At 41.0% G+C, this 22,824-nt stretch overlaps 1 protein-coding gene across 1 annotated transcript in view; it reads left to right on the top strand.

Annotated features, from left to right (window-relative positions):
- The window catches only part of HTRA1 (HtrA serine peptidase 1), a 34,931-nt gene extending 13,519 nt beyond the window's left edge, over positions 1 to 21,412 (top strand). The window contains exons 2-9 of the mRNA XM_075504398.1: positions 3,636 to 3,735; positions 4,087 to 4,291; positions 14,550 to 14,744; positions 15,452 to 15,484; positions 16,805 to 16,919; positions 17,045 to 17,102; positions 17,995 to 18,090; positions 20,692 to 21,412. Coding sequence (XP_075360513.1) covers positions 3,636 to 3,735; positions 4,087 to 4,291; positions 14,550 to 14,744; positions 15,452 to 15,484; positions 16,805 to 16,919; positions 17,045 to 17,102; positions 17,995 to 18,090; positions 20,692 to 20,860 — 971 coding nt within the window. The 3' untranslated portion in view covers positions 20,861 to 21,412. The remainder of the gene's footprint in view (positions 1 to 3,635; positions 3,736 to 4,086; positions 4,292 to 14,549; positions 14,745 to 15,451; positions 15,485 to 16,804; positions 16,920 to 17,044; positions 17,103 to 17,994; positions 18,091 to 20,691) is intronic.
- Positions 21,413 to 22,824: the final 1,412 nt, after the last annotated feature.

Genomic DNA, 22,824 nt, shown 5'->3' with positions numbered 1-22,824 from the left:
TTACCCGAGAAATCTACATTTTGGGGACCAATTTAAGTGTGGATTTAAAGAGCTACCCACCTGCTTGTAGGGTACCTATAAGTCAGGATGTATGTTGTGGTTAGATGTATGTATCAGAATACACAGGCAGTGGGGATTAAATAGTCAAAACCATATCATCAATCAAAACTTAAAGCTATTGCTTTTTTTGTTGCTTAATAGTCAAGCACAGTCCGCTAAACCACTACAGAGCCTTCAGCTCTGTAAACCTGAAAACTTGGAGGATGTTGCGTGATACCCATTCCACTCCTAAAACTAAATTTCTACTAATTTTCCACTAAACCCCTGAACTATCAGTCCAGCTGGAAAAATGTGTGTGTTAGAGAGAAGAGGAAAGTATCTCCTGAGAAGTTCTGAAGTTCACTGCTGTCCTCTGCAGTGGCTGGTAATGGCTGGAAACTACCGCATGATGGTTGAGGAATGAACATCTGCTCGTATTAGGCTTGTATTATTGGCATTTTTATGGCAATCTAGGCTTCCATATAGTAGCCTGTGCCTACTGGTAATTCAAATCTAAGATAAAATTTTATATGGTGGTGGTTGCTTATAGGAAAGATAAGTGCTCCTCTCAGCTCTCCCATGCATTGCTCAGTAATCCCAAAGAGCAATTAGCTATGGTAAGCATTAAGTATGTAAGTAACAGGGAAATGGTATGCATGCACACGTGTCCGTTTTGGTCTCATTTTTTTTTTTCACGCTACTTCTCAGTGATAGAAGAAATTTTCAACATATTAATACTTTTACTATAGCTTTCAGATTTTACATTGTCAGGTGATGGTAAAGACCAGTTGATAGGAATTTGTTTTGTTAGCATTCATCAATGAATTCATCTGAATGGTACTTTGACTTTTGTTTATTTGCTTTAAAAAGGTGTGTTTTCCATTTAAGTGGGCAGTTGTTCAAGAGCTGTTGCAAAACTCTGTTACACAATGCAAGAATTCCTAATACATAAGCAATAGGCAGGCGTGGCAAGCTGTTGTAAGCTTTTTAGGTCAGTATGCCATGAATCAGTATTTATTATCTAACTTTTTCAGCGTCTGAAATTTTGACCTTTTAACTGTGCAGCTTAGCTTGGGACTGTGCAAGGAGGCAGATTATACGCAAAATACTGTCACTTCTCAATCTTGGCATTCGTAGCCTCCGACTCAAAGCGAAGGCAGCTCTGAGACAGAGTATTAGTAGTCTCACCATGTACAGCTTAGGCATCCTTTCTCTTCTTGAATAGCTAAATGCAAAAAAGATTGAAGGCATAAAAAAGCTGTGTGTTTCCTGTGCAGTTCTTTCATCCGTGGGAGCTCTCTTTTTCAAGGGCAGGATGTGCCCTTGAATGTCTACGGCATTGTAACTGAGATGAAATAATTTTATAAGCAGTGATCAAAAAGCATATTGATGGATACAGTGGTGCCCTGTGGCGTTTTATCCCAACATCACATTAATCCAATCTGATAATCTGTCAAAGCTCCTATTTAATGTGAGTGAATACTTCCAAACTGCAGTTCTCATTCTCCTACCCGTTTTCCAAAACACTCTCATTATAGTTGTCAGCTTTATAGTGATGACGTGGTTCATTTGATGCAGAGTATTTCTAATAAAGAGAACATAAATCCTTTCGTAAATTGATGTTAGTCAACAAGCCCTTATGCCTTTCTGGCATTAAAGCCCAAGGAAAACAGCCTATATGTAAATCAGAGAAAGCACAGAATACTTTTGAGGAAAACAGTAGGTTGAGGACACAAGTTTCCTGATCAACATTCCTGCTTCATAAAGCGGATTAACGTCTCCGAACTGTGATCTGAAACTGCATAGCGGATTATGTGGTTACTACTGTGGCTGCTGTTCATGATTAATTGCATTTAAAAGCCCTTGAGGTGCTTCACAGGGTATAAATGGGAAAAAAACTGTTCTTGAGTGATTGGATAGTATTTGGGTTGAGCATCCACCCCTCTCATGAGTGCCCTGGATGCTGGTTGGCATTGGTAAGTCGTCTGAAACCTGTTGTTCACCCCTGAATCAAGCCAGCATCTGATTAGTATTAAAAGCAGGAATGTTTTGGCCCCAAATCATTCTTCTGAATCTTCTGCCGTGGGTTTTTGCCTCCACTATGTGCTTAAAAATTTGCATAGTTTTCCAGTCTGGTTTTCAGATAATGAAGGTTGTTCAGGTATCGGTATTGGGAGGATTTCATAGGATAGTCCTGGGTCTCCTCCAATTCTGCAAACAAATCGTCCTGTTACACCATCACAGGCACTTACAGCATCCACAAGCTGCTTACTGCTTTAATCTCTGGATGGGTTTAGAAGCCAAATGGCAAGGACAATAGGAGCAGCACAGCACATTAATACTCATCTGAAAGTCAATTGCAGATTTGGCTTGTGCCTTTATAACACGAGATGGATGCATCGGATAAAATGGGAAGACTAATGAAAACAAAGGGTGTTTCTTGCCTCTAGGGAAATACAAAATAACTCTTTGGGGTGTTCCAATTGCTTAGTTGCTCCCAATTAAAAAAAAACAACAAACTTTTGTCCCTGAACTACCTGAAGGGGAAGCTGTGTCAGAATTGTGACTTTTTTTCCAGAGATTTTTAGACATCTGGTGGTGCAGACAGGTTTTCTGGTGGCCACAATAGTAGTTTGCTATCTAGTTGCTTTTGAAAATCCCACTGACCTCTCCTGAATACTCAGTGACCATGAGCTTTTGTGTTACAGCACTGCCCAGGAATGCAGAGCTTTGTGGTCCCATTGTGTTCGTGTCCGTATCTATTTTATAGCCTTGAGGGTGGTTCAGTAACTCCAAAGTACATGGGATCCACTCCTCTGTGGAGCTGGTAGACCACAGGTGGTGGAAGAGGAAAGGATGCCTTGAGTATGGTTGTGTAGAGCATATGTAATGTGCATCCATGTGTAGGTGCCAGGCAGAAGCTGGTGGCTCAAGCTGTGCAGGGCCACCGGTGGGAGAGGCAGCACAAACCTTGTACCCAAGCTGAACTTTCACGGCAGCTGCTGTAGGCTTAGGCTGGGGTTAGGACCTTGTTGTCCTCGGCGTTTTACAAATGCAGCAGCATGAGACTTCAAAAACCAGCAAGCAGGTGCATTTTGGCAGAGGAACAGAGCCCGCTTGTTTAATCTGAGAAGACCATACAAGCTAAATAGACCATCCAGAAAGAGGTGAGAGCAGAAATGGAGGCATCTGAGTACAAAATCCCTTTCACAAAGGAAGAGCGGGGCACTGCAGACATGGACTAGACCCCGTGCTCCTCCAGTGCCTCGTCCCCGGGAGACGCCAGCGGTGGGACGTGCTGAAGCAGGGTCTGCGGCTACAGCCGCGCTCGGAGCAGCAGATCTGCTGCCGCGTGGCCCCATTACGTGCACTTGAAACAAGAAGGTTTCACGGATCCGTTTGTCCTAATGATAAAGCATGCTGCCTCTTCTGTGCAAAGGCGCAGAAGGGAAATCTGGGGGCAAGGGTTATGCTGCAGATGACTTTTAAGGAGGGGAAAGATATCCACTTGGAGCTTTTTTTAATTCAGGTGTTTTGCAATGACCCTTCTCCTGTCACTTGAAGAACTCATGACATGTTTTCTGTTTCTATTTCAGGCCAAGAACATCCTAATAGCCTGCGGCACAAATACAACTTTATAGCAGATGTGGTGGAGAAGATAGCTCCTGCTGTGGTTCACATTGAATTATTTCGCAAGTAAACAAGATGCCCAGTTTTGATTTTTGTATTCTTGAAAACAGCTGCCAGGGTGCCAGAAATGTTGACTGATGCTATGTAATAGCAAAGAGGTTTTTCAGATGATAAATATTTGTCATGCTTAAGAATTAAAGATAATTTAAGAGTCCTGGCAAAAAAAATATTAAACTAATGCATGTGCATTATCTCCTTAATGATAGTAAGAAACAGCAGATATCCTAAAGCATTAGGATACCCTTTTTGGTGGGTTTTAAAAACCCACCAAACTCTTTTTGGCTGTGTATTATTTGGAATGATTTGTGATCTTTCAACTTTTTGCAGCGATAAATGTTTATTTCCTGTGTCTTTTAGACTTCCTTATTCGAAGAGGGAGATTCCTGTTGCCAGTGGTTCAGGGTTCATCGTCTCAGAAGACGGACTGATAGTGACAAACGCCCACGTCGTCACCAACAAAAACCGGGTGAAGGTAGAACTGAAGAATGGTGAAACATATGAAGCTAAAATTAAAGATGTTGATGAAAAAGCTGACATTGCACTAATTAAAATAGATTCTCAGGTGAGTCGTTAAAGCAAGACATACTCTATTCCTCTTAATTTAGTATCCTCCTTTCTAAAAGCTATTGGTAATTTTCATGTTTGAAGGAAAGGCTAGTAGTTTAGTGGTCTGAGTTATAGAGAATCATGGAGCTAGGTGGATACATTTTTAAAAACCAAGTTTGTGGTTGGTAGTGGTTAATTTTATCACCTCTCAGTGTAGTGCAAGCAAGTACTTTTGTATGCGTCCTGAAAATAAAAAACAACGTCATTTACTGGCTGGTTTACAGGCACATTGGCTAATATAACTCTGTCCCTCTGAGAAGAAACGGGGGTTGTTCACTTGTGGTTGGTAGAGGGACCTGTTAGTCTTTCTTGTGTGCCTACGCTGAAGTCACAGATTGCTTTTAGAAGATACATTTGTGCCTGTGAAGGGCTGTACCACACTGATGTAGGTATTAAAATGGGAAAATATCTCAGGAAGCATTTTGAATATGCAAATTAAAGCCAGCTTGGAAAGATGCTCTTGCACTGCAAGTGGTTTTCTGAACAAACGGGAGTGCAGCTTCCCACCCATAGTCTTCTTCCACGTCAGACGTAAGGCTGTCAGCATTATTCTGCCTCCTGCAACAGCAGAAAAGCCGTCATGCGGTTCTGCACACGTCGACAGCGTAGCGCAAGTGGAATATTGTGTCGAAACGCTACTTGTAAATGTAGATGCAATTGGATCCATGTGACTGCTTGGGGTGCTGCTCATATTGGTTCCCCTTGTTTGGACTGTTAGTTAATGACCTCCAAATTTAACAGGCGAGAACGTTTCATTTGAAACACATGCCTCAGAAATGTGTAGAGCTTGCAGGGTTGTTTTAGTTCAGACCTATTCCCCAGTGAGGTCAAAAGTGTTTGTGCCAGAGCTCATGACTAAATCAGACGTCTAATGCAGAACTCTTGGATGACCCAAGATATGAAGTGCTCCTGCAGATCCCTTGCCACCGTTGTCATTTAAAAGCTCTTTCTTTTTTCTTATTTAAAAGCTTCTTAACAGCAACATGGCAGAAAACCTTAACAATACCAAGAATGTTTTTTTGCCCTGTTGTTTTTTCCTCTGTTTTCCTGAGGTAACCTATTTACACATTTACCAATCGCTTATTTTCTCATTTTTATATTAAAATAAGCAAAAGCTGATCTGCAGTAACAAAGCAAAGGGAAAGATCCCCAGGATGAGAACTGGCAGCATTAGGCTGAGTGGGATATGGCAGGGAGTGAGAGGCAGCTGGAAAAGTGATTTAAAATTGGAAGCGCAGTGTGGTGGGGAAAGTAGACCAGAAAATGCTGGTGAGAAGGAGAGGACTTGAGGCGATAGGAAGGTGAGCTTCAGAGAAGGAAGAAGCTGGTAAGTCAATGAGAGGAGACATTGAACTGATGTGACAGATTGTTTTGAGGACTGAAGAAGAGAGCAGACATAGAGTTTTATGTTATTTTTGGAGCCTAAAGAAATGGCTCCAGAATTTCCCTGGTAAGCTGCTTGCGGGAAGGGAGAACCTGGAAGACTGGAAGCAGCTTGGAAAAGAGAATGCAGCCGGATGAGTTGCCTGTAGTGGAAACCACTGCTAAACAGGACTGGAATTGGCAATTCTAGTTATGACTTGCAAGATGGCAGAGAGTCTTCTTTTTTAAAAATTACTGCTGTGCAATTAAATTATAGTCATCGTCTTCTTCCATCAGTTTAATTTTTGAACATAGCTGTGACCCTGTTTTGCAAACGGCACATCAGCATTGCAACCTAATAAATTTATATATATATTTTTGCAAATTCTTTAAGGCAGGAACTTTTTCTGTCTTAGAGCTATCTAGAGCCACATCAGCTACATTTTTCTTTTTGGGGGTGGAGAGGGGAGGAATTGATCCGTTAACATTCAGTTGTCTGTGAGAAACAGGGTTGGTTTTAATGAGACTTGGGGAGGTGTCTCAGTGCCTGGAGGCTGAGCTCGTGCAGAAGGAGATGAGTGGGCCCCCGCTGCCTTCTGCACGTTATGTCAGCTGGGTCAGCGCATCTGCTGGGTAGCAGGAGATGAAATCTCACGTCTCTGCTCTAAATTAGATGGAATATGGATATAAGCTTGGGTCTGACATATCCTTGGTAAGTGTCCTATCGGATGTACAATCGAGTACCTTGTGTGTTGTTCTCCCCGGCCCCTGCTTGTTGCATCTCGGGATAATTTTGAGAAGACTTGGGGAAAACTTCTTGTATCACTTGTTTTTTTTCTGGGATGAGAGACCAGTTTTCCAGCTAGCTCTAGTGACATGGCACTGGGAAATCCCAATCCAGGGTGAGGCCTGAGGCACCTCTGTTTGCAGGACAGATGGTACTTTGCACTTGGAGAATTAGAAACACAAAATTTTAAGTGTTCACAAAAAGTTAAAATGAAAACACGGTCAGCTGAGAAAGTTGATTTTCAGACTGAGCTTTCATATATCCATTCAGGTTCAGTGTTTGAGCTTTCCTTTTTGTACTGAAATGCCTTGCAATCATACAGATTCATAAAAGGCTTTTTAAAATTACAGAGGTAATAAGTTGTTGGAAGTTGAAATGTATTTGATGACTAAAGCAGTCAATGCGACAGTACAAATAACCCTTTAAAAATCTGGATATAGCATGAAAACCATCCCTAAGAATTTTTCTGAAGTAAGAGGTGAAGTTTTTCCTTTTGAATAAATTATTTGAAGGTGACATCAAAGATGCAGAAATTTTTTTTTTTCTTCTGTTTTTCTGTGGCATGTGAAGGCAGGATCTGAAGGATGAAGAATGCCTCTGTGGTTAGGAACAGAGCTGGGCTTGAAGGATGAGTTTAGGCTGTCAGCTGGTATTCCTAAAACTGTTCCGATTTTGCAGCAGCCTGCATGCTGTTTTTCTTTAAGCTGTGAACATCTGGCCAAAGGCATTACTAGAGCTTAATTTGGATTTGCTGAGTGCAATAGGAAATGAAAGAGGGTGGTAAAATCTGGGCACCAGTAAGGATGAACCGTTTCCCTGATTAAATTCTTCTCCATGGAAAAACATATTGCAGTCAATGAGGAACAGAAATCTTGGAGTTGTTGTTTTAATCCTAAAATACACTTATTTTTACAGTCTGTAAAAGAGGGAAACTGTATTTCTTGTGTCCATAGTGAGACACAACAGTTTGCTGAAGCGTTGAAAGTAGGAAGTATTGGAGTAAAGTGTGGTAAATGCGAATGCAATATAACTATCCTTCCAAATGCAAACAGCTTTGAGGAGACAGCAATACTAGAAAGAAACAGGGCAGTTGCAGACAACTTGGACGTGAACATGCAAAATTTATACAACTTCCCTAGAAAAATTTGGACTTTGGCAGCATAGGCAGAGGCTGTGAAATAATCCATCCTGCGTGGCACGTGTGATACTGCAGTGAGCCTGAAACCCATCAAAAATATTGCACAACGCTCCAAAGCTAGCAGATGCTTTCGAGCTGGCAAAGCTTGATTATGAAATTCATCTCAAGACAAATAACTACCTTGTTAAATGAGAATGCTGCTGAAATAACAGCTGCTGAAAACTGTAAACACCAGCAGGAGGAACGAAAATTTTAGGGGTGGTTTAATGGGCAATGTCAGGGTTAATGGAGGGCAGAGTTATAAAAGAGCCCTGTGCCCTCACCCAAATCAAAGCTGGAAGCCAAGTGGAGGTAGCGGAAGGTGGAGGTGGCTTTTTACCTGGAGACCCCTTTCGCCCCTGGAAATTGGACTCTGCCCTGCAGAAACGTCTCTCTCTGGCAGGTGCCTATGGTTTGGCAGCGAGTACAGAAGGGGGGAGCATGGTGAATGGCTTTATTTTGAGGCGTATCTTCTTCCTGCATGCTTAAAAACCAGCTGTGAGACACTTGCCCCGCTGACTCTGAAATAGTACCGATGTCCTGGAAAACAAGCCAGGGTCTGAAGATTTTTTGTTCCTCAGTGTGACCAGTTACTGGCTTCTGTATCCCAGGCACGATTTGGCATCTAAGTGATACAACAGTAGTGGGTTTGTGACTGATCTCTAATTTGTGGTGGTGTTTCAGCCCTTTTGCTTAAGGTTTTTCCTGCATTTTACTAATAACCATTTAGTTTGACACTTTTAAATCAACAAGACCTTCTGCCCTCATTCTTTCTGTGGTTTCGTGAGGCAATGGAGTGTCTGTATCTTTGTGGTCAGAGGAGATTTGCTTTTTTCCCCCCGTGTGTGCAAACGGGAGGAAGCAGGAAAGCAAACTTTCCTGTTTACGTATCAATATTTTAATAGCCCGCATTTTGAAAAACCAGACTACTTGAATACCAGATGTAAGTGGCTTGTCTAAAACGCTATTTTACTTTGAAATCTGTTGCTGAATATTACGTTGCTTCCTCTCGAGAGCCTGAGGAAGCCTACGTATTGGTTCCAGAAGTCTTCAGGACCCATAGAAATGAAATAGCTTGTAAAAAGCTTAGATGTTAACTCCTGTTTACTCATCAGTTTAGGCAGCAGTGGTTTCCTGCCATCTTCAGCTCCTAGTAGCCCTCGCTGCGGGGACGATGCTCTGGTCCACCTCCCCGCACAGCAAAATGCTCGCACACCTCTGGGGTGGGTCTGCCAGCACCACGGGGTAGGTATTTTATTTTATTTTAAGGGAGAACAGCAGCGTCTTGCCAGGTCATTGAAATCCTGGTGACATAGCAAAACAACACTTCGTCCTTTTTTATTTTTTTCCGCAAGCTTCCCATGCTCCATATTTAGATACGGAGACTCAGTTTTGTTTTTCTAACTATAGATGAAATACTTTTGGAGGCTTGTAATGCATTCAGCTTGGGTTTTTCATTTTCTTTGGCGTTTTGTCAAGCAGTTTCTAGATTGTAGATGATGCTCTACATTTTTATATGCTCATGGCCTGTGTTTTTATTTTGCCGTAACGTATTCTGAAAGTTAAATAGTTTCATTAATGAGAACAGAAATGCAGTTCCCAGGGAAGTTACATGTTTTGCCGGAGTTACATACAGCTGAATTAGCCTACCATACAAGCAACTGTTTCTTTTCCACCTAAAAATAAAAAGCATGAAGGAAGTCTGTTGCTATTTAAACCAGATTGAATTCTGAACATTTGTATCCTCTTCATCAGTTTATTGAACTACTTTCTGCAAATTCATAATCTGCCTTCCACAAACGAAGGGGATTACAGAGCAGAGAAGGGATTTACTTGCTTTCTGTGCCAACATAGATTCACTTATTTCATAGATGAAGAAGTTCCAACCGAAACACCTACGGGTTATGGTTGTCTGTCTCGTGGTTTTTATTCCTCTGTGGCACTGGCTGTGCCCGCTGGTGGTTATGTGCTGCCTCTTCCTTTAGTTTCGGAGCTGATTTGTTAAGGCTCAACTTATTTTACCTGGCTCAAGCTATGTTGCTAACGTACCTCAGGTGAACATCTGGCTCCTGGCCGATGATGCTGTTCTTCTATTCTTGTCCTAATCTCTTGTGCCACGATAGCTGCATCTTATTGTTGGATGAAGCTGTTTCTTGTGGTGGTGTGCAGCTCTCCATTTTGTGGGAGTTATGTTTATCCAGGGTTTGAGTCCAATCCATATATAAAAATGTCTGAAGCCCTTTGGGGTGAGAAAGGCTTAAAATATTAACACTAATTAATGGCTCCTTCTCTGCCTGGGTGTAAACAGTGAGTCATGTGCCACTTATGGTTTTGCATGTTTAGTCCTATTTCTGGGTACTTGCAGAATGCCTGCTTGCAGATTTGTTTTATTGAGTACACACAGATAGCAGAGCCCCGAGGCTTCATCAAATGAAAAACGGAGGGAAAGAAGAGACATTATGTGTTGCCCAAGGTCATGCAGTGAGTCACTGGGAAAGCTGTTTAGGTGCTGGGTGTTTCTGGCTCCCTGTTCATTGTGCTGCAAGGCATGCTCGTTTGCCTGGGATTTTAATTAACTGTTGTAGCAAATCTATAGTTAACCAAAGAGAATCACGAGTTGCTAACAGTAGTTATGTCATCCTGATGACCATCAGATGTTCTGTAAAAATTGAAGAGTGCCCATTTATCAAGTATAGTGATTAAGGGCCCTAGACCCAAGCACTTAAACTTGGTTGACAATGACTGCCTTAACATCCTAGGCAAGAGCTTGCCAGTGGAAAGGCGTGAGGGCACAGGCAGGGTGTTCTGAGATGATTCTGGTTACAGCCGCTGCTATAAGTGCTCGCCCTGCATTTCCAGCGCTCCTCTTGTGGACTGCAGAAGGACGTACTTCCCACTCGATCACTTGATGCCCAAGGATTTTGATTGGCTTTATACTGATTTCACTTCAAAACCACCTCTACGTTTTAAATAAATACTTGGAGTTTTTTGATAATGGAAAGTTTAGTTCTGAATGTGGCAATGTTATTTTTAAGCTTTTTTACAGAGAAAACCCCAAATTTAAAGCCACTACCATGCATATATTCATCATAACCAATTCTTCATGGCATTTACTTGTAGAGGCACTAATGAGAGTGTTTACATGCAGTGCTGTTAGCGCGCTCTGCACCGCACTGCGAAATCATAAGGAATAGCATTTCAAGTAGTAAGCAAACCCCACTGACTTTCATTTACCACGTAGACTCTCAGACCTTGGAGCTCTTTTTCAGCTGTGCTCATCATCCTTCTTGTTCTTTAAGTGTGATAGATACACTTAAAGAAGTGTGGGTGGTCCTCCTGTCCCCTCCTCATGGCTATGTAATGGGTAAAAATTAATTCTCTTGGTTAACAGAATATGACAAATCAAATGCATTAGTTACATTTGCAGTTATCTTGAGAGAGTGTATTTTTACTACTATATTACATAGGGCTACATCTCTTCTAGAAACATACTGTATAGAGAACGTGTTTTCCAAAGCTGTGTTTCATAATATGTGCAGAGCAAGGCGATTTTTGCAATTGGTTTGTGTTCCTAGCAAAGGAAAGGTTAGCCAAACTCTTTCCAGAAGGCATGTTGAATCACACGGATGTCCCACAGCCAATCCATACAGCGTTAGACTTTGAACTGAAGCCTAGCTAGTATGGGCACAGGCTTGAAAACTCAGCACAATCAAAAGTAATTGTATTAGTCAGAGATTGTTCATGTTTTTTCTTTCTGCTGCCAAATGCGATTTTGGCTTCATGACTGTTTTTATAACTCAGGAACATTGTATAAATCTTTAACTTTGTACACGACCAATCTTTTTTTTTTTTTTTCTATTAATAAAGAAAAAAGTTTTCTGTTTTCTTTTGCTTGTCTGTTTCATTTGCTGATAAATGTCCTCTTTCTCTAGAAAGTACCTGTTTTCAGTGCACTGGGATACAAACAAAAGCCACTTTTTTTTGTTGTGGTGGTTTTGTTGGTTTTTTTTTTTTTTTTTTTTAAATGAGAAAAAACAGCGCCAAAAAGAGATGCTCTTCTTGACCAACGACATCTTGAAAACACGTGCTACGTAAGCTTAATAGCATCTGGCGAGAGAATGAAGGGCCAGGGTGCTCCCTCTATCCAAACAATACCCATATTGGGGCTGTTTGTGTTGCATACACTGCGTGCTTCCCAGCACAGCTAATTGTAGCTGCCTCTTCCCCACTGTACTGAGAGGTCCCTTGGAGTCAGGGCTGTGGTCTGCGATTATGAACTGCTCAGCAGCGTTGCCTTGGGATGTTGCTGCTTGTCTGCCGCGCTGCAGACGCGATGGGGAAACTGGGTATCGCCGTTGAATCCTTCTCAGAATTAAACCACAGCCTTGGTTGGGTTTATCTATGGCTGTGGCACTGATAGGGGCCACGGATAATTATTATTTAATAGTAGGGCATTGCTGGTTGTGAAAACTTTCCTCTGAAAGATAATTAGAAAGGGAAATCTCTTTCCGCTTCCCGTGTTGCCTGTTCTGTTGCTCTTCCAACTGATTCTGTTTATCAAGCAGTCGGTTAATTATTTTCTTGCTGTCTGGAGGCTGAAAGATAAGTTTCCATTGAGCATCTTATCCTGTCTGGGATTTGGCAATGAGTTTTCTTGAAACAATCTGTTCATCTGAGTAAAATTTTGCTGGTGGAATTGTAACAAAGTTGGATAAAGGATACACAGGACCAGGCTTGTCAAATATTAAAACCATAACTTCTGTATTTGCAGCAGCATATAGTGACGACTGATGCCTTTATTTTTTACTTTCTACTTTACAGACATTGTGTATCTCCTAGGACATTTGAAATAAAACTGTAGGTGAAAAATACAAAGTGATGGGCATTTGGGTTAGTTTATATTAGTGGATGACTTATCAATACAGGCTTTCAAACTGCTGCTGACAAAAGACTCCTAGAGAGCTAGCTCTCAATTTCCATTTAAACACGTAATATTTTCCCTTTTTGCCAAAATTTAGTAACGATTCAGCTTCTATTAACTTCTGAAACAAAATTATCACTAACTTGGGAATCTGTACAAATAATGAGGGCATACTAAATATTACCTTGTTTCTTTGCTACGTGAGCACACAGTATATACCTTTGGGATCCCATCAAGTATAGGTGCATAAATCTGTGTGCTTTGGAACAGGTACGGGATGAAAAAGACACCTTCTGGAAATTGTCCGGAAGGAATGAATTACAAGAAGGGGTATTAAGCCAATATGTACCTCCATTTTAGTTACACAGCTCAAGAATACCTTGAAGGTACCCTGGTTTTTAATAAAGTGACTGTGTTACCCACTCCTTGGAAGTTGGTTTAAGTTAATCTCTAGGTGGAGCTTCCACTGCATCTAGAATCACTGGCCTGTTTTGAAAGTTTATATTAATGCTTTTTTCCTTTTAGGGAGGGGTTTGTTGAGCAAAGGAAAGAATTTTGAAGTGGGGCGAGCTTGGAGGAAAGCTATTCAAGTTAGGTTTGCCAAGCAAAAGATACATCTCTTCAGACTTCTGTTTTGATTTCGGGTTCAGTAACTTCCTAATCCTCCAAATCCTTGAGTCGAAACCTGAATTTATACATGTCCAGGTCCGTTGATGCTAATAGAAATAGTCTAGTGACACGATTAAATATGTAGTTAAATACCTGGGGAGGGTCAGGATCATTTGGACAACAGATTAAACATAAAAGGAGTAAAAAACATGTAACATCACTGAAAGGGTAAAGGCTGATTTTTAAAAATGCAAAGCAAAGGCGAAATGGAGCTCAATGTGTATTTTACAGGCAGGTGATAAATAAAGGCAAAGTATTTATTTGAAATACGATCTGTTTCAGAACACCCTTCTGAATTACTTGGTGAGTAGGAGGCCTTAAGAACTTCCCAGCTGTTTTCTGATTGCTGCAGGGGGGTTATTGGTCCAGTTTGAATCATCTGTAATCCAGCCAGTTCAGTTCCTGGGCAGATACAACATGTCTTGGAGAAACCATACTTGGTTCCCTTGATCCATTCCATTGGCAGGGGCGTGTGGATCCAACCTTCCCTCCCTTTTTTTTTTTAATTGCTGTAAATTGCAGTGATCTCTATTGATGCTGGATGGATTTAAGAATGTTTTGTGTCTTAGTGGGAATGTCTTCAATAACACGATAGTTAATATGTTTAGAGATAAGATCTTGAAAGGAAAATATAATGGTATCCCCTACTGTCGTAACAGAAAAATCCCATAAAGTCTTTAAATCCTAACATGTTCAGAAGAAGACATCAGTGTATGTAGGAGGCAATATAATTAATTGGAAGAGATACTCCATTGAAAAAAAAGTAAGATGAAACATTAGCTGGTGTCCTATGAGAATATAAAAGGCTTTTAACTATACATATGCATGTTTGATACACTTTGTCTGTAGCTTTCATGACTCTCTGCTGTTCACTCTTAAACAATGTATTATTTTTACTTCAGCAGCTGTTGGCTAATTATTTCAAGAAGCTGTTGGAAACATCTCATTCCTAGTATCATCAGATGTTTGCTTTGTACAGCAGAGCATAAATATTCCTTTGGTCTTTTAATTGTTTTTGATTTAATGGGTACCTGTTGTGGGACAAGTACTCCTACAGTCTAAAGAGCCCACTCTTTAGAGCAGAAGTTCATTGAGATGTTTCTGTACAGAGCCACATGAAATATTCAAAGAAAACAGAGCAAGCAAAATTCCAAGGGATAAAAGCCTCTTTTTTTTTTTTCCTCTGCTCTATTAATGTATTCATGTTTCTGTAGAATTTGTTCTACTGGTGTAGTAGTGTTTTAACAACATTTGAATTTTTTTTTTTTTTTTAAATTTTGTTTTATTTTTATTTGTAGGGTAAACTGCCAGTTCTTCTGCTTGGTCAGTCTGCAGACTTGAGGCCAGGAGAATTTGTGGTCGCGATTGGAAGTCCGTTTTCTCTTCAAAACACAGTGACTACGGGGATTGTTAGTACCACTCAGCGTGGAGGGAAGGAGCTGGGGCTCCGCAACTCCGATATGGACTATATTCAGACCGATGCCATCATCAACGTACGTCCTGCTCTGAGCCTCATCCCCTTCAGCTCTTAAATTTCTTGAATAGTTGCTTTGAAAATTTCACCAGTGATATAGTTCTTAAGAACAGTGAACATAGTTGGCTTTTCTTTCATCCATGTAAATATGGACATCTGCGCTGCAGCAGCACTTGATTGTTATTTAAAAATCCCCCAAGGAACCACACCAAGTACAATATCTGCTTTCACTTCAAGATTCTTACAAATTACAAGGGAGGAGGCAATATTCTGTGGCAAATAACTATCTTTTTGCAATCCATCATATTTTCTAAAAAAGAAGCAAATCTTAGTTTAAGGATTCAAGTTTGTTTCTGCATTAAAGCAAAACAATAGTTTTTGTACTTCTACTGTTGGCCTTGTAAGAAATCTTCACTAACAGCTCCCAGAGCTGTTCTAAAATCTTCTAAGTTGCTAGTGTGGTGCTATTAAAACAAAAGAAAAACCTTGGCTTTCTTAACTTACTCTGGCAAGAGAAGAAGGACTAAGTGTTTGCAAAACTCAGCTAAAAGAGATGATGTTAAGTGTAGTTAATGGGTTTGGATGTTAAGACTGTTCTATTGCACATATTTAATAGACAATGACAAAATTACTACAGAAGTATTTCAAAAATTTCTTTAATGTTTTGCTTGCCATGAATTAAGAGGTGGATCTTAAAACATGTTCTTGCTCTATGTTTATTTTCAGTATGGAAACTCCGGAGGACCCCTAGTAAATCTGGTAAGAGTTTCTTTAAGTTTGTTTGCTTAGTGTTAAGCTTTTTAATTTTTACTTTTTAGTTTAAAAATAAAACCAAAAAACCCCACCCAAACAAACAAACAAACAAAACTTTTCACCAGAAATGTGATTCAGAGCATTCGCTATCTGGCTGACTACACAAAATTCACATGGTTCTTACTAATCACTTGTCTGTGTTTATGTTGGCAAATCACAAGATACACTTGGATTTCAATATTTAAGGTGTTTACGGTTTGCATAGTTTCGAGCAAGTGTAATGCACAATTTTTTTTTTTGCCCATGCCTTGCGAAAAGTAAAAAGCACATTTTAAAGTTGAGGCGTTTGCCCTCGCTGTATACCATGCAGCTGGCACTTTTTTTTTGCATACTGAAACTCAGATTAATGATTCAAAAACATATCTACCCCTTTATTCTGAATCACACTGAGGGGGCTGAAAAACCCACGTATTTATCGGGATACTAGGGTTCGTTTGCTGACCTTGTAGAACGTAGTCAGAGCTGACCTTGCAGCAGCTGTGGATAAGCCCAGGAGAGAACAACTGAGGCAGGTTGCAAAACCCAGCTGCCGTGTGAGAGCTCTCGGGCGGGGGCACGCGGGGTCGAACGGGGGAGAGGCAGCGGCCCTCGAGGAGGGACGGCACAAAATTGGAAGAAAGACCTCGTCAGAGTTTCTGCCTTGGAGATTTGGCAATTTTGTTTCACCCGACTCGCAGTACAATTTCAGCGCCAGTATAACCTCCATTTTAAAATTCGTAGTTGGATAGTTTTTATCTGGGATAGATCAGGGAGGGAAGCTGCTGAGATTTCAGAAGTGTTTGAATCATCAGGTGTCAGCAGAGATGTTGAGATGTTTAATCTGAAATTCTCTCTTGGAGTCACATTACCGGGAAAAGCTTTTGATTGTTGGTGAACTGTTGTTTTTCTTTATATTATGATGCCATATTTGCTCAGCACCTTGCCTGCTGGTCGGTGCCATGCTTCGCGAGGCGCCTGCTGAAATAAGCGGACCAAAATTGGATGTAGAATGTGCTGCTTGTCTGCTGCAAGCTCGAGAGCTGCCCAGTTCTGATCTCTCTTCTGCTAGTGGCAATATGAATATCGACATTGGTTTTCCAAAATTGTAGAATAGTTTTTTATCAATAGACAATTCAGAGAAATTAGACTTAAATAAACCATTTAGAAAATTGAAAACCAGCTACGGAATGTGTTTTATGAATTTGTCTTTGTGATTGATTGGAAGAAATCATCCATTTCTCTTCAAGACGTTTCACGTTTGCTAGTAACAATTTCTTATTTCTCCAGGATGGTGAAGTCATAGGAATTAACACGTTAAAAGTTACAGCAGGGATCTCGTTTGCTATCCCATCGGATAAAATCAAAAAGTTCCTAACTGAATCCCATGACAGACAAGCTAAAGGTACTGTACTTCACCACTTTGAAAGAGAAAAAACATGAAAATAGTAATAAAACAGAAAGTCAACAGCCATCGAGGCTCTCTTCTTGGTAAGAGCAATTGATGAAGACCTGTTTTCCTTTTTGTAGGAAAAGCTATAACCAAAAAGAAATACATTGGCATTCGAATGATGTCTCTAACTCCTAGGTAAGTAAAAGTGGTGGTTCCTCACCTTTCTGAAGTGTGGTCACTGCATGCGTTTGGATCAAGCTCATGATCTGCAGAAACAACCAGGAGGTTCGAACCAGCGGCGTGTGCTTCTGTCAGGGCTGGTGACAACTTGCACCCAATTTTTGCTACCTTTTTCTCTGCATCTGCTACATGGTTGAACTCCCCTGTAGACTCTGTGAGCTAATTTTTAAACAACTCCCTGGCTTTTTTCTTTTCCTTAATGCTTCGGAAGAGAATAGTTAGCCATCATTAATTTGTCCTGGGGCTCCATTAGTGTTGTTACCGTCTGTCCTGTGCTGTCAGGAGGGTTGAGGAGAAAGCAGGACAGTATGTTTTCAAGAATTACAGCAGCTACATGCATATTTCCATTTATACAAAATTATTTTCATTAAACAATTCACTTAATGTAAAACGAAGCTTTTGTGTGGACTTGCTTATTCATACTCAAGCCAGACGAGGCTCATGAGCAGGTGATACTACGTCCTGTAGAAATAACTAGAAATTTTTACATGTGCAGGTGCAGAGGTGTAACAAAGCATTGAAAGCTGAATGGCTTTTTTCAGGTGTTCAGGATCTTCTAGTTCTAAAATAACGACCAAGTTTTGAAATGTTTTAACTCAGATAGTCTGTATCTATTGAAATGATTGTCTTTACCAGAAATAGGCATTAAAAAGCTGTATGCATGAAAAAAGTGTAATAATTCTTGAAATACTTTTAAGGGTTAAAATGAATTGTGAAGTGTCACATCAACATGTGTAAAATACCTCAGCTAGTGAATGTTAAGTGAGTTAACTAAGTAAAAATGCGTGATGTTTTTTTTTTCCCCATCTTGTCAAAATATTTTTGTTACTGTTTCTTCATTTTCCAGCAAAGCTAGAGAGCTGAAGGATCGCCATAAAGACTTTCCTGATGTTGTCTCTGGGGCCTATGTTATTGAAGTAATTCCAGAAACACCAGCTGAAGCGTAAGTTGAACTACTTTTTTCTCAAAACCACTGCCACTGACTTAAGGGGGTAATGATGGAGAATGTTCCCTGCTTAACTGGCTATCTTGAATATGCTAAATTAACAAAATTACAACCATCTGATAGCTATTAGGTTGTCTGCTGGAAATCAGTTTGTGGTTTCAGTCCAGTCCCCAATGGGCAATATTGCGAATGTATCAGGGTATTGCAGCGAAGCCCTGTCAGCGTTCCCGGCCGAAAGGGCAAGGATTCAGTGGGCGTGAAAACTCAATTTTCATTTTTCTCTTCCAAGAGAAGAGAAACCTTTCTTTCTCATTTTTACTTCCAAGACATCTGTTGTACGGATGCCAGTGCTGAATAAAGACTTTTGCTTGTGCATGTTCCCCACGGCCCTGCTGGTCATTCCTCTAGGAGAGTGAGGGAGAAGCTTTGCTTCCACCTTGTGAGGATGTGTCCATCTCAGCCCAAGCACCTCCGTGTTGGGCAAACCCACCAGCTCTCCTTGGCGTGCCACCATCGGGGGTAAAATCCTTTCTTGGCACGACATACTCTTACACGTTGAGAGCTTTGTCAGGAGTCACGTTACTGGGAAGAGCTTTTGGTTTTGGCCAACTGGTCTTTTTCTTTGTATTATTCAATATTTGCTCAGAACCTCACCTGCTGGTTGGTACCACGCTTCACGAGATGCCTGGCTGAAGTACCGCATCTGGTCTGTGGTCACCGGCACTGGTCTGGCTGGCTCTTGCTGGAGACACTTTCCCTTCAGAGTTTGGTTAACGCAAAACCACTTAGTAATCCAGGGTAGGAAATAGGAAACTTTATTAATTTTCTGAAACTAGAGATCATTTAAGAGAAGAGTAAATCTTTGTGGCAAGAAAGAGGTGTATGTAGCACCAAAGGCATGTAGGCAGAAAGGTGCTTGGAGCAGGCATATGTTATCTCTTAGGGAGACTGCGAGGATGGTTGGATGATATCTTTTCGTTACAGTTTGGATGCCACTGTAAGACATACAGTGTTAGCTGTCTGGCTTGCTTTCTAAACTATTGCTGCTTCGTGTAGATACTTCTTGTTGGCAGCACTGTTCATGCAGAATACCGGTGTATGTCTGTAATGTGAAATTAAACTGCAATTAGCATAGGAATAATGTGGCTGCTCCATTGTGGCACTGAATTCACTGGTTTGACGTGCAGGTCCAATCTGAAGGTGCAGAAAATCATAGGAGTACGGATAATATTCCATAGAGAGAGGGAGAAGGACATTAGAGAGGTAGAAGAAATGTGAGGCAACGTAGCCCCGTAACTTGAAGGCAAATGCAAATCAGGATGCTTCATCCAAAGGCTGGCCTGGCAACTAAAATGCGGCCCATGTTTGCTCTGCCTCCCCCACTCGTACTCCCCTTGCCTATGGATTTCCCCATTCTGCTGATTTCCTCTCCAATGCGTGGTGTGTAGACCTGCTGGGTGGGGGATCAGAGCAGTTCTGCAGCGACCTGTCCTGGGTATGAGTCGAGAGGAGAGGCTGCATGAGAGACCAAGATAATCCGGAATGGTTTGTCCCATGAAAATGTTTTAAGCCATGCCTTCGGTAGGCAACCAGATTTGTTGCAAATGCTGGCCAAGGCATCCTGCTTGCAGGAGACACTCATGTAAGGCGTTTTCTGCGGGCGGAAGAGGCTGATGACTGCTCTGTGGTTTTGTGAAGAAGGATTATGCTGAAGGGCTGAATCATGTCTGATCTGGTTACTTGGCTAATATTTCCATAACTTGGAGCCAGATCGTTGTGCAAGACTGGGCAAGATGTTGTGGTTGATGGTATCCCTCACCAACCCATTTCTCGGTCCCGGCAGCAGTCCCAGCCTGCTGGGGGGGAGACCCGTGGCCCTGGGCAGGGGACCCTTGCAGTGCCAGCTCCAGTTCTGCCCCATCTTGCTTTGAGTCGGGAGGGCTTTGTTTCCGGTTTGCATATGGTGCTGAGGTCAGGAGAAGGGATTCTGGGGGCTACGGGCAGGTGGGCAAGGGAAGGACACGCATGCATTTTTGGCGACTGGGCTAGATCGCTGCGTGTGTCATTCTGCTTAAGTTTAAAGCACGAAGGTAAGGTGAAGTGGCTGCCGATAAGCTATGCACGGAGAGAACGGCATGGATCTGGGACTGAAATTCCTCATCTGTTAAGACACAGTGCTACTTGGATTGCTTTGCTATGTATACATGAATAAAAGCTTGGAAAATTTCCCCTCTGAAATGAGTGCCTTGTTGCAATTATTTTAAAAGAAAAATATGCCTGCATCTCTTCTACTGAATCAGCATCTAGGATCCTTATTGCAGAATTAGTGACCTATTTGCAATAGTGAATTCCTTTGAAGACAGTGAAATATGGGATTCATCAAACTTGTACCTCCATCCAATTTCTGAGGTTTCTGCATTGTATTGTAATCTTCACCGCTTCATAAATTCTGATTGCTTTTTGCATGCCTGCTGTGTCTCTGTGCAACTGCCGTTGGGTGGGAAATAGGAAAAATCCAGCAATCTTTTTTTGTTAAACAATACTGTAAAGACAATAAAATGGCAATTATAATAATACATTGCTGCTTTGTATTTTCAGCGGTGGCCTGAAGGACAATGATGTGATTATAAGCATCAATGGACAGTCGATAAGTTCAGCCAGTGATGTCAGTGACATTATTAAAAAGGACAGTACGCTGAACATGGTTGTACGCAGGGGCAACGAAGATGTTATGTTAACAGTAGTTCCTGAAGAAATTGATCCCTAACCAGAAACATGAGCTGGATTTCATGTTTTCTTTTAACAGCATTGGACTGCTTATATTCTCTCTGTGCTGGTACAGGAAACGTTAGACTTCTGACCAACATTCTGCTTGTTCAGTGGATTAGTATTGGCCAACAGAGTAACTTCTAATAGGTTTAAGGTGCAAAATCAGTGTAATTTCACATACTCCAGATGATAATTTTTTTCCTTCTGTATTATGTATGCAATGTATTCTTTACTGGCTGTTACATTCCCCGCTTAACAAATCGACGTTCGCTTCCCTGTGTGGAATAGATTTACCATTATTTCCGCTAAGATTTAAACAAAACCCACGCACACAATGTGTGTTGTGGTATTCAGGTATTTATAAGTTAGTTGCGTTTTAACTGGAAGTACCATTGTAAAGGAGTTGTTGGTTTAAAAGAAAACACAACTGGGTAAAAAAGCTTGGTTTATAAACACAAAGAAATCCCAACCAAAATAACCTTTTGAGGATCCCGTGCAGGATTTTAATACTATGATATTTTCCTAGTGTTATTAAAAGAATTCAACAGTACTTCTTGTGAGTGTTTCATTTTAATTCCCCTTGTGGAGTGTTTCTCTTTGAACAGCACATCTGCCTGAAAGAATGTCCTGATGGTCTCCTTTTTTATCATCATAAACATATTTTTCAGTATGTGCTTGTATTTGTGCTCTTGTGCATCTGCTTTTCCTAGCAGGACTGGCTCAAATTTGTCATATTGGCTATCACAGAGTGCCTGTCTTCCAGATGTTAATACATTTTCCTTATTGTTTTAATTACAACTTCACCAATGCCTGAAATCTGTTCGCCCACTATAGAAATTGTCATATTGTGGATCACAGATCCTATACCGTTCTAGTTCAGATATTAGGATGTTTGTAACTGTTGTAGATCTGGCCTTAAGCTCTTTCAAACAGGCTGTTTTATTCACAATCTTGAGTGCTGGTGTGTTTATGATAGGACCTGGTTTTAACAAGGATATTGGGCATTCCTCTGACATAGAGACTAATCTTTATACATATGTTTATGGATGCCCTTGAAGCTTGGGTAGTGAATGGGATTGTCTTACTGGGAAGGAGAACAATCAACCAAATTTAATTACAGTGTAGTTACTCATTGGGTGAACAATAGGCTAAGCAGCTTTTCCTTTCCTCTGTTGAAATATGTATCTTGGAGAATAAATCCAAGGACTATAGACAAGTTTCAGTGACTGTCATTCCTAAACATGCTCTTCCTTTGGAAACTGCTTCTTAGTAAAACTCTTCAACTGGGTAGCGGGCAGTTTATGATTTTTAAAGGAAGGGCTGTATTCCACGCAATTACAGCAACAAATCCTCTAGACCCAGATCCCTGACAGTGCTCCTTCTCCCACCAGCTGTAATTCAGTTCTGTTTCAGCCAGCTTATCCCAGTTAGGGGAACCTCTGTATCCTTAAGTGCCAGTGCCTGCCCTTACTCACCTGGAATCACTATAAATTTACACAGTCATACAGTGTATTGACACTTGACTTGACTGAACACCTCATTACTGATTTACTTGTTCCGTCACTGTGGTAAATCACACATCTGAAAATCTGCCAAGATACTATGGCGCCAAGCGCTGAAGGTCTACAATACTTTCTAGCATGAAAGATGCAAAGTAGTATGGTCTTGTGGAGTTGCTTTGTAGTATATCTGCACTGCAAGTTCATCTTACCGGCGTTGGTTAATGTTTCAGCTTCCTGTTGAAGTGGTATTATATTTTGCAGGCCATCCATGCCCTGTGTAGCGCATGGCATGGTTACATACCGCTCTTGGCAAAAATGAATTTAAAAATCCCACCTACCTTCCCCACTTCTGCACCTAACCCAGCTAGCAAAGATTAAGGTAAAGCCCCAAAGCCAGGACATTTTGTTTAAAACAGAAGTGATTTTTCATCTGCCTTTTTATTTCAAAACAGGTAGTTGC

This window comes from Mycteria americana, chromosome 6, assembly GCF_035582795.1.
Source record: "Mycteria americana isolate JAX WOST 10 ecotype Jacksonville Zoo and Gardens chromosome 6, USCA_MyAme_1.0, whole genome shotgun sequence".
In the NCBI taxonomy this organism is placed as follows: domain Eukaryota; kingdom Metazoa; phylum Chordata; class Aves; order Ciconiiformes; family Ciconiidae; genus Mycteria; species Mycteria americana.
Note: the sequence above shows the minus strand (reverse complement) of the source record. Positions and strands in the feature narration are given on the sequence as shown.